Below are 12,100 nucleotides of genomic sequence, written 5' to 3' on the forward strand. Positions count from 1 at the left end.
GCAGCAGCAACGTGCGCTTCCTCCTGCTCCGCCGCCTGCGAGACGCTTCCCTCCGCCGCCCCGCCGAGCAAGCTGCAGGCGGGGGCTCCCGGCCTCCTCCCCCCCCCCGCCCCAACGGGCCCGATCCCAGCGGTTCCCCTTCCCAGGAGGAGGCGGCGGCGGCGGCTGGTGCTGGTGGTAATAAAGGGCTCCTTTGTGTCTTGGGCGGGGGCGGCGTTTGGAAGCTCCTTCTGGGGGCTTGACCAGCCGAGAGACTAGTTGGCCCGAAACACAACCCCCTCTTCTCTCTGGCGGAATGAGAGTCTTTTAGAAAGCCAAAGGAGGAGGGAGAAAAGTTCTCTCAAGCTTTGCCTGCGAGGCTTCAGGAGGAAGGTCCTTCCACCAGGGAGTGGATTCCCGCCGGGATCTCGCGTGGGGGTGGGGTAGGGTCGCGTTTCTAAAGTTTTTAAAGGGCGTTGCCAGGGAAGAGCTTCCTTCTCCTCATAACATATCAAAAACGACACTTTTTAAAATTTTTGCTGTCTTGGAAACCCAGGAGCGCTGTGTTGCCACCAGTTCGATGTGGAATGAGCTTGGGCTGACGTGTGTCTCCAACCTTGATGTGCATATGGAGGGGGGGGGGTGCTGTGAGTAATGCCCCCATTCCTCTTTAGAATACTTTGCTGAGGAAGTGTGACTTTGGACCACCAGGTGTGGAGGCTCCAACTGAACTCTCTCTGGATCCTCACCCTGTCCAAAGTGCTTTTCTCTCCAGGATGGTCAATGTTCAGAGCACCTCTGACCTCTGTTGTCCTAAAGATCCCAGCATTTGGGGGTGTAGCACCCTGGGAAGAGAGAGAATATCGGGAAAGAAATGTAGATGAAGGTACAGCAAGGAGAATAGTATATCTTTTTTGTTGTTGGAGCGAGTTGGACTCATTAGGTAACCCAAATTATTCACCAAGGTGTTTTTGAGATCTTTGTTCTGAAGAGGTGCAAAGTCTTGCACAGCTTCATGCCAGGGCATCACCCTAAACTGGCTCCATTGCCGTTCTCTGCCACTGCAAAGTCATGAAAAAGACCTGTTTCGCGCCGCCACTTAACAGCACCCTGGAGGGGGCCTGTCACTACCCTGACTACAGTGAGATGCTGAGCACAGCCAGCGGTGGCTTCCCAACAACAGTGCAGAATGAGGGTTGCATTGGTGTGGACTCTGCCTCCCAGTCCCGGAAGAAACGAAAGCGCTGTGGGCTCTGCACACCTTGCTTAAGGCAGGAAAACTGTGGGACTTGCACCCATTGTGTGAATCGGAGAACCAGCCACCAGGTCTGCAAGATGAGGAAATGTGAAGCTCTGAAGAAAAAGAAACTGGGGTGCATGAGAGAGGTAAGTGTTCCTTTTCTTAGATGTTTGTTTGAAGGGATTCCTTCTGTTGCCGGGCTTCTGTGGCACTGCTCAGTCTGGGAGTGACGGGAGCCCCGGGACCCTTTGCAATATTGAAGAGGATGTGCACTCTTGGATTGTGCCCAGTTGCACATGATCTGTGAGATGTGGCTCAGCTCCCACTGTGGCACTGGCAGAAGTGTGGATCTGGGGCCACCTGTGGGTTCCTTGCGTACTTTCAGGTGCTCCTTGAAACTACAGTGAGGAATAGCGTAGGGCAGTGGCTGATGAGCGAGAGGTTTCTTAGGAGTAACCTGAGAGACAGCCCACTTTTCAGTGTAAGCTTTTAATGTTTAAAAAGAAGTGGCTGCTGTCCTCTTCTGCAAGTGACTGTGTTCAAAGAATGGAAGGGGGGTGAACAAAACTGAATGGACCAGAATTTGATTCCTGGGTGGGATGCGTTTGGACCAAGGCACTTGTTGAACACCGTCCCCACCTAACTGCTATAGGTGGTGGTCTGCAAAAGGGTGAGCAAACTAGAATTGTGGTTGACTATAGAACATAGCTGGAAGAGCCACAGCTGCGTGCCATTTTGAGGGGTCATCATGGGGTGCACTCCTCTTACTGTGTTCTGCCTTGTCAGTCTCCCTAAAAACATGTGTCTTGAAATGGTTGCTTGTACTGTATAGTTGGGCCAAAACCCTCTAAGTCTTAGAATGGTAGAGTTGGAAGAGACCCCAAGGGTCATCTAGTCTAGCCCCCTGCAATGCAGGATTCTTTTGCCTAATCTGGGAGTTGACTTCACGACACTGAGCTTAAGAGTCTCATGCTCTACCAACAGAGCTATGCTTGCTTTCTTACTGCCCAAGTGAGTGGTGGGAGCTTCTAGAGAGCAGCTGCCTGCACTTCAGTCTGGATACTGTAGCTCATAGCTGGGTATTGTGGTACCTCGGGTTGCAGACACTTCAGGTTACAGACTCCGCTAACCCAGAAATAGTACCTCGGGTTAAGAACTTTGCTACAGGATGAGAACAGAAATTGCGCAACGACGGCGCGGCAGTAGTGGGAGGCCCCATTAGCTAAAGTGGTACCTCAGGTTAAGAACAGTTTCAGGTTAAGAATGGACCTCCAGAATGAATTAAGTTCTTCACCCGAGGTACCACTGTACCTTGAAAGCATCTGCTGCCCTTCCTGCAAGTGAATGTTTAATAAGGGATTCTCTCCGTATAAAGGTAGTTGTTACATCATGGTTAGCACTTAGACACATGATGTTCAGCCAGATGGGAGGTGTGTCATGAATTGCTAGTACCATGACATAATAGCAACTCATGTGGGTGGAAGACTTTAAGCTGCTTCCTCTTATCAGAGTATGGGAAACTGTAGAAGCAGCAAAAGCAAACTACGCTGCTGCACAACGCCACTTCTAAATGAAGGCAATGCACTTTCAAAGTTGATTTTACTGGATAGTATGGTAGCACATGCTGGAGTTCATTGCTCTGTGGCTGCTTTGCATGTGATTCAGTGTTGAGATGCGGCCATGGGAAGTTGTAATTTGCACAAGACTCTTTTCTGTTCACTTTTTTCCATGTGAAGGAGCCCGCGGTTCCAGTGTTAGAAATTAGTCAGGTGCATTTTGTGACCACATGGAGATTTCTGGATGCCAGGTTGCAGACTGACATCTCCATCTGGCAGGTCCTTCCAGCTTCCTTAAGCAAGTAAGCAGAATAACTTATTTATTGCATTTATATCTCACCTTTTTCTCCAAGGAGTATGTAGTTTACTCCCCTCCTCAGCTAATCCCTACAAAAACCCAGTGAGGTAGATTAAGAGGCTTTGACTGGCCCAGGGCCACTCAGTGAGCTTCATGACTGAGTGGGGATTTGAACCCTGATCTCCCAGGTCCTAGTCTGGCACTCTAACCACTACTCCACACTGGCTTCCTGGAGTACCTCTGCTATGGGGCAGCTATATGAATTAAGTAAATAAATAAATATGGGGAAAGCAAAATGTAACTCAGAGAAGGATCTGAAATATTTTCCTTGAAGCTTGAATTTGTTTTATTCTGGATTATTTTATTTTATATTATATTTCAATGTGTTGTAAATGGCTTTGAGATTTTTGCTTTAAAATATAAAGCAGGATATAAATGAAATGAAGAAGAAGAAGAAACTTCATTGGTGAAAAAATGGCACCTGGATATTCTTTTGCAGCGACCGTAACCTAGGTTTAAGGTGTCATTTGGTGATTAGTTTATACTTCTGAGTTTCTAATACTGCTCCTTGCCCAACAGAGCAGGTTGTTAGTGATTGTTAATTTCTCTTCATGGAAGGTTAAGAGGTAACACCTCGTCCACCTTCAGCATCTGGCTCTTCTTGTAATTATTATTATTATTACATTTGTTACATTTGTTATCTCAGGTGTCAAGGTAAAGAGATGTGTCTTCAGCATTCACCAAAAGTCATATAATGAAGGTACCAGAGGCATCTCTGTGCAGAATGAATTCCACAGCAGAGGCTGCCATAGAAAATACTACCCCCCAAACTTTGAAGGAGGTAGAACTACTATGTGGGCCTCCTCTGCTGTACTCAACACCCTAGAGCAGGGGTGTCAAACTCAAATTCATCGGGGGCCGCATCAGCAGTTTGGTCACCCTCAAAAGGCCGGTTGTATCTGTAGGACTTACCGTACAGGAGAGAAGGGTTCAGGCAGCCATTGGATCTGTCACATCACAGGATGGCATGTGCTCAATATAAAAACAAGTGGAGGTTTCCTGAATGCATGTAAAGTGGAGGTTTCCTGTGTAGAATGGCTGGCGCCGCTAGAGGGCAGACGTTCTCTGGCTTGTAGGCTGCCGCGCATGCGCTGAAGAGGCGGCTTTCTTGTGTCAAAAAAAAAAAGCGAGAATAAAAGGCGGGCCTTGTGTTTGACAACCGTGTCCTAGAGAATCTGCAGGGAAGGAGGCAGCTGTCCAGCTATTTGGAGCCAAAGTCACTTTGGGCTTTAGACTTGAGCATAAGCACTTTGAATGGGCCCTGAAATCAACTGGCAGCCAATGCAGCTGTTTTAGATCGAGGCTATAGGAGGCAACCCCAGCCACTTAACTGACCACTGTGTTTTGAACCAGTTGAAGTTTCCAAGCCATCTTCGAGGGCAACCTCCCATAAAGCACATTGCAATAATCTAGTCTGGAAGTCATCAAAGCATGGAGTACCATGGCCAAGGCATCTCAGTCCCAAAGGGGCTGTAGCTGACGAAACAGCTGCCACTGCAAATACACATTTGTAGGCTCCAGTGACAATGTTGGAACAGGAGTACCCCCAAGCTATGAACCTGTTCCTTCTGGGGGAGTACAACCCCATCCAGAACAGGCCATCTTCCCATCTCCTGGATTTGAGAACTTGGAGCACATAACATCTGTGTCTCTTCAGGATTCAGCCTGAAAGTTTTTGCCCACATCCAGCCCATTGTTGCCTCCAAACACCTGTCTAGCATCTCAGGCACCTCTCCTGACTCAGATGGAATAGAGTTGGGTGTCATCTACATATCTGTGATACCAGACTCCATATCTCCTGATGACAGCTCCCAGAGGTTTAATATGGATGTTAATGATAGGCAAGATAGAACCCTGTGGGACACCACAGGACAACTCCCATTGATCGCATTGGACAGTGCCCCCATCTCTATTTTCTGAAGTATACTGCCCCCAACCCCCTTCTCCTTGAGCTGCTCCATTATACTGTGGTCAGTGGTATCAAAAGCTGGGGAGAAGGCATGAAGAAGGAACCAGGTCCCACTGCAGTCAGATTGAAATGTATCCCATTATTCAGCCTCCTCCAAGTGTGCTGGAATCTGGACAGCCACCATCCTCTTGAGTTGTTGTTGTTTAGTCGTGTCCGCCTCTTCGTGACCCCATGGACCAGAGCACGCCAGGCACTCCTGTCTTCCACTGCCTCCCGCAGTTTGGTCAAACTCATGTTCATAGCTTCAAGAATACTGTCCCACCATCTCGTCCTCTGTCGTCCCCTTCTCCTTGTGCCCTCCATCTTTCCCAACATAAGGGTCTTCTCCAGGGAGTCTTCTCTTCTCATGAGGTGGCCAAAGTATTGGAGCTTCAGCTTCATGATCTGTCCTTCCAGTGAGCACTCAGGGCTCCAGTGATTTCCACTCAGGGCTCCAGTGATTTCCAGTGAGCACTCAGGGCTGGTTTCCTTAAGAGTACTCAGGGCTGATTTCCTCTTGAGTACCTTGCCCCAAAAGGGGAATATTTGCCACTGTGTGATAGTGGCTTAACCCTTCCTGGTCCAGGCACATTCCTATAGACTTCTGTTTTCGCATGCGGACAAGAATCTAGGCAAGTGAATCCTCAGTTCTTTTAGGCAAGAGTAGATGTGTTCGAGACACAACCAGGCATGGTGGAGAGAGAGAATGAGAGAGAGAGTGAATGAATGGAGCCCCTTAACTTGTTCATTTGCATATTCTAAAAGGCAACTCCTTTGATCTTTTAAGAGAGGGAGAGAAAGAAAGTTTTGTGGTTGCCATGTACAGAAGAATGGTGCATGTTGAAGGATGGTTGTGCCTGCATGAGGCTGCACTGTTTGGGGCTGCTGTTACAGACTGTTCTTTAGTTGGCTCAAAGTATGGGTCCAGAATGCTATTGGGAACCTATCAAATGGATATACCTTGGTTCTTGAACTTAATATGTTCCAGAAGTCCGTTCAACTCCAGAAACCATTTGAAAAACAAGGCACAGCTTCTGATTGGCTGCAGGAGCTTCCTGCACTCAAGTGGAAACTGCTTTGGACGTTCGGCTTCCGAAAAACGTTCCAAAACCAGAACACTTACTTCTGGGTTTTCAGTGTTCGGGAGCCGATTTGTTCAACAACTAAGCCGTTCGAGAACCGAGGTACCACTGTAATGCCAATCTTATTTTATCAACTACATTACTTCTGGGCTCATTTTTAAAGTGCTGATGGTTTTAATGGCCTGGGGTCAAGTCAATTTTAAGTGTCTTCTTTGCCTAAGCTGTGAGATTGGAATTGGGTGTCCTGCACCAGCTATGAGGTGCAGGACCTTTTATGAGTGGCAATGCCAAAACTTAGTAGGGGTCCCCCTGGAGAGATCAGTTGGGCCCCCTCTTTTCCTCCTTTTAGATGGACTTGAATGCCTGCCTCCCCTTCTGTTGTTAGTTGCGATTGTATTCTGTTTGTAATACAGTGGTACCTTGGTTTACGAACTTAATCCGTTCTGGAAGTCTGTGCTTAAACCAAAATAGTTCTTAAACTGAGGCATGCTTTCCCTAATGAGGCCTCCTGCCACTGGTGCCCTTCCACCGTTCGGATTCTGTTCTTAGACCAAGGTAAAGTTCTCAAACCAATACACTATTTCCAGTTTTGCGGAGTTTGTAAACCACATCGTTCTTAAACTGGACTGTTCTTAAACCAAGGTACCACTGTAGTAGGATTGCATGTTATATCTTTTTAAACATTATCTTGTTTTAATTGCATATGAGATTGCCACTGTTTACTTTGATGCATACCACTTTGGATGCAAATATATGTGAAAAAGTGAGGTTTCAATTGATGTAATCTGCAGCCAAGGGACTTGGCTGATTGGTTTGGGTCATCCTGCAACCATGTGCTAGCATGACTCCTTCCTTACTGTGGTTGTGTGCCTTCATTCTACAAAGTAGAAAGTTCCATCTAGTTGTCATGATGACAGAAACTGTCAACTGGTGGTTGGCGCTGCCCATTTTGGAGACTAGAGCGCGAGGGAGATGGTTTTGTTTGTGTAGGGCAGGGCTTGGCAGATAACCTTAAGATACATAAGGATTTACTGATAGATCTCTGGGTGAGTTGCAGCAGATAGGCCAAGATTTCTGACTTTTCTGACGTCCAGTTATTTAATAATGCCAACAACAAAATGACTTCCAACTCCAAAATTATATTGTTGTGATGAAGAAAGCTGGGGGATAACCTGTCATCTGGCTGGCCGCTCTGAAAACAAGATGCTAGAGAGATGGGCTGCTGGCTCTTACTAAGTTCTGAATAAGGACTGAATTTGTGTGGGACAGCTCCATTTAGTTCTGCTTCTCAAAGCAAATTGCTAGGTTCAAAATTCTTTTCATTCCAAATGTATGTCTCTTGCATTTGGATCTTGAGCTTCTAGTAAAAAATGAAGTACATCCCATAAATCTGAAATTTGCTCCCCCCTGGGATGGCAGGGAGTTGGTGGGTGTGTCTGCAGTTGCTGGTGCACTGGTAGGCATGTACCAATTGTCTGGTCAGTAAAACCACAGCAGAGATTTGGGCCTAATGTTTTTTGAAGCAGTGAGGGTTTAGTTTAAGTGTGTGTGTGTGCAGGTTCTGGTTAAGGGTTCCTTTCCCACGCACTGGCCTTGCAGCCAAGAATTGCCTCGCTTGTAGCCTTCTGAGGTTGCAGGAGTATCTGCCATACTTACCACGTGCATATGTTCTGTGGGGGTTTCCCCCTTATTCCCTGACCTATGAAAACTGAGACAGTGCTGCTGTTGTTCTAGAAGTAGGAGGCATGTGGAGAGAGAATTTCTGTGAAAGGGAGACTTGAAACTAAATTTAAAACCCCTTGTCACACTTCTGCATTATGTAGTTCTGCTTCTCAGAGAAAGGAAACTCCTCTGTTGGTGCTTTTTTGTCTTGTAAGCCACTGGTGCTGGCCTTCCTGTCAGTTAGTGACTAATTTTCCAATTTTTGCATGTTGCATTTGTGCAGCCAGAGCAAAGAAGCGCAGGCAGGAACTTCTGACTCACAACGTTTACCTACTTGGGAGGAGAGAGGGAGGAAGGAGCTGCAACGCCTAGGGCCACCTTTACACGTTAGGCCACGTGCTGCCCACCTAAGGACACTAGAAGAACCTAGCTGATGGATCAGTCCATAAGGACCCATCTAGTTCAACACCCTGTTTCCACAGCGGCCGGCCAGAAGCCTTTTTAGCACAGCAGACACTGTGTCAGTCCTGTAATCTGAAGGTCCTGAGTTCAAGCCTCAGAGAAGGCAACTTGCAGCTCTCCCATTTGGACAGGCAGTGTGGTGTAATGGTTAGAGTTGACCATGACCTGGAACACCAGGGGTCAGATCCCCACTTGGCCATGAAGCTCACTGGGTGACCTTGGGCCAGTCACCATCTTTCAGTCTAATCTACCTCACAGGATTGTTGTGGGTACAAGATAGGGGGGGGGGGGACACACCATGTAAATCATCTTGAGCTTCTTGGAGGAAAAGGTGGTATAGACATACATACATATGCCAGCCAGCCATCCACCAAGCCCATTATGTGAAACCTGCAAGCAGGACCTGAATGCAACTGCAGTGCCCCCTCCACCTGTGTTTCCCAGTCACTGGTAATTAGAAGCATGCTGCCTCTGACACTGGAGAAAGAATATGCTCATTGCTAGTCGCCATTGATTGTCTTGCCCTCCATCCATTTGTCTGGTCCTCTTTTAAAGCCATCCACATTGGTGGCCATCACCTACATTGGTACTTTAGTTGAAGTTTGACTTGCATGTGCCCACAAGTCAAATCCCCCAAGAGAGAATGCCACTCTAGTGTTCGCCACAGCACCTGTGCAGATCGTTGGGAGGCTTTGTCCCAATGCTTGTAATCCAGGGAAGCAGCAGCAGCCCAACACTGTAGCACAACCGGGCCTGCGGAACCCCTTACCCACATTTGTGTGCTCCATCCATGGAAGGTTCAGAGGATGGCAACAGAAGAGCAAGCCTTTATGGTGGTAGCCCCATTTGTGAAATGCTCTCTCCAGGGAGGGAATGATGCCTGTTGCCATCTCCATATAGTTTTAGGTGCCAGGCAAATACTTTTCGTTTCCCTTGGACTTTTGTCCCTTAATCTGAGGGACATTGTGGCTGCTTTTGGTGAGGTGGGACATGTAGTCTTGTATTTTTCATAGATTTATAGAATGGAGCTGGAAGGGACACAAAGGTTTATCTAGCCCAACCTCCTGCAGTGGAGGAACCTCCACAGTTTAGCTGCGTTTCCCCATCATTTTTATACTGGTGGTGTCTATAGGTTTTTATTGTTTTAAATTGCTTTTAAAGTAAGTTGCTTTGAGTTACCTCTGTAAGAAAAGTGACAAACAAATACAATTCCTCCTCCTCCAGATTTGCCACGCCTGGTCTTCCTGCTAATGCTGCCATTCTTCCATAGAATCACAGAACTGTAGAGTTGGAAGGGATCCCATTGATCATTTAGTCTAGCCTCCTGCAAGGCAAGAATCACAGTTAAAGAATCCCTGACAGTTTGCAATCCAACATCTGTTTGGAAACCTCCAGTCACCTTCCAAGGGGATTCCATCCCACTGCTAAACAGCTCTTATCACCAGAAACCCCTTCCTAAAGTTTGGTCGGGAACTCCTCTCTTGTCCTTTGAATCCTTTCGTTTGGATTGTGCCCCCTGGAGCAACAGAAAATGTGCTTTGAGCATGTCCCCCCCCCCCAAATGCTGCTTCCTGAAGCATGTGCTTTCCCTATGTCAAAGTTGGGGACACACTTTTACACCAGAGAAGGGTTGTGGGGTTTTTTTGGGGGAGGTGGTGGTTTAGAAACGACCCACCTGCAGAGGAGCTCCCCCCATCCCAGCACCTCTCAGCATGACTCAGAATTGCTCTGACATCCAGGAGTGCACATTTCCCCACCGTACCGCTTGCCCTTCAACACGGTGGCTACTGACTGTAGGTGGGGGTTGGGGGGGCAGCGTGGTTGGGTTTAACAGGGTATGTGAAATGATGCACATGATTTCACAGCACTGCCAACACATCATCCCATACTTACTAAGCACACCGGCTCACTCTTCAGAAATATGCTGCATTATCAATTACCAAATCCACCCACACAGCAGATCTGTGAGCAGGTCAACACTTGCCTTTAAAAGCTCGCTTGTGACGACAACAAGCACAAGAAGCTTCTGTGTCCCCCCCCTTTTTCTCTCCCCCCTCCCTCCTTTCCCCTTTCCCTTTGCCTTCTCTTTTCCTTCCCAGCCAGAGGCAGCCAAAGGCATTTGGCTCCTGAGGCACAAAATCTAAATGACATCATCCCTGCCACCCCTCCCCAAAAAAGTTAAAATAATGAACTCCATTATTTGGTGTGGAGGGACCCTCAGCTCAGTGGCAGAAAACATGCTGTGAGCGCAGAATATTCCGGTTCATGCCTTGGTATCTCTGGGTCAGGCTGGGAAAGATTGAAGCCAGAGACTGTGGAGAGCAGAGGCTGCTGCTGATCAGTGTGGGTGAAAGGTGGGAATGCTCCCACCCTGCTAAGGGCCACATTCTGTTGGGGGCAATGTGGGGGGGTGTCCAGTGGGGGGGGGGACGCTTTCAGGATCATCAGCTTTCAGTGTTGTTATGTTTTGAAGTTCTCACCCTGGGCCAGCAGGGGGATACTGTAGATAGTTTCACTCAGGTCCGCATATGCAAATAAGGAATTCAAAGTGACGTTCAGTGATTGGATAGTTACAGAAAGTTGTTACTGTTGCTTTGTAGTTGAACTCTATATAAGCAGGTTGGCTGAACCCTTCAGTTCAGTCCTGTTCTGGCCTGTGAATAAACAAGAGCTGTTTGAAGAATTGCTGTGTCGTCTGATATGTTCACCCACAACTTAACAAGTGTCACACACACACACACACACACACACACACACAGCGTGCTTCCATCCATCCATTCACCTTCCTTCTCTCTCTCCCTCTCCCTCTCCCTCTCTCTCTCTCTCTCCTTCTCCTTCCCCTGCTGGAGTGGCAATTAGGGTTTTGTTTTCAGTTTTAAATTTAAAAAGCTCCCATTGGTGTCTGTGGAAGCCCCCCCCCCCCCCGTCCCCAAACCTGATTGCCACACTTGGGAGTTAGGTGGGGTTTTTATCGTGTTGGCAGTGTGTGGCAGGGTGGGGAGCAGAGGGTTAACATTGTAGATCGAGTGGAGCTGGAAGCATCTGTGGGCTAACTCATGACAAGACAGCTGCCTACATTTTGAGCACAATTGCTGACAACCGGCTCTTCCCCTGCCACCCCCAGAGGCAGGCCGCCGCAGCTTGCCTTAATTTTGCGCTCAGTCCTGTCCCCAGATTTGCCTCATGCTCTGGACATGTTTATGCTCTGTCTCTGGCTCCCCCTGCCCTGCCCCAAATCAGCCAGCGATAGTGTTTGGAGCCAGACAAAGTTTAGTCTGCCCCAAGTCTCACTCCAGTGGCTTGCAGGCAGAGGGAGCTAGAGACCTTCTCTGAGACTTGGCTGTGCCATAGTTTTGTGGGCCTCACACAAGTGTCCAGGATGTGATTGTTCAGTGGGTTTTGTGCTGGCGACTTGGGGGCTGGCAGGCAGGGATTCAGACTTGGTTCACCACCAATTGTATGATGACTTGAGTCTTGATAGTTGCAAAAGGCTCACCAAGTCATGAATTGAGGTCCTCCCAAGTCCTCCATCACTTCTGTTACGGAGACACAACCTCTATTTAAGCCAGTTGGAAAGCTGTTTTAAATAGCATCCTTTTCCTTTCAAAAAAACTCTGGAATTTGTTGCTGTGTGTTGAAACTTGGGTAAGCTGGCAGGTGTCCAATTTTCTTAGATGTAAGCCATGATAGTTGAAAAGTCGTTTTTGAAATGGATTTCAGTGTGTGGTGTAGGTATGTCATAAGACCTTTCTTCCATGGGAGGTCCAGAGGGTGGCAACACGAGAAAGGGCCTTTTCTGCAGTGGCTCCCCGT

At 47.9% G+C, this 12,100-nt stretch overlaps 1 protein-coding gene across 2 annotated transcripts in view; it reads left to right on the plus strand.

The window, feature by feature from the left end:
- The window catches only part of TET3 (tet methylcytosine dioxygenase 3), a 102,997-nt gene continuing 90,897 nt past the window's right edge, over positions 1–12,100 (plus strand). For both annotated transcript variants that reach the window (XM_081200893.1, XM_081200894.1), the window contains exon 1: positions 1–1,365. In XM_081200893.1, coding sequence (XP_081057019.1) covers positions 1,051–1,365 — 315 coding nt within the window. In that variant the 5' untranslated portion in view covers positions 1–1,050. The remainder of the gene's footprint in view (positions 1,366–12,100) is intronic.

This window comes from Podarcis bocagei (genome assembly GCF_964188305.1).
Source record: "Podarcis bocagei genome assembly, chromosome: 7".
Taxonomy (NCBI): domain Eukaryota; kingdom Metazoa; phylum Chordata; class Lepidosauria; order Squamata; family Lacertidae; genus Podarcis; species Podarcis bocagei.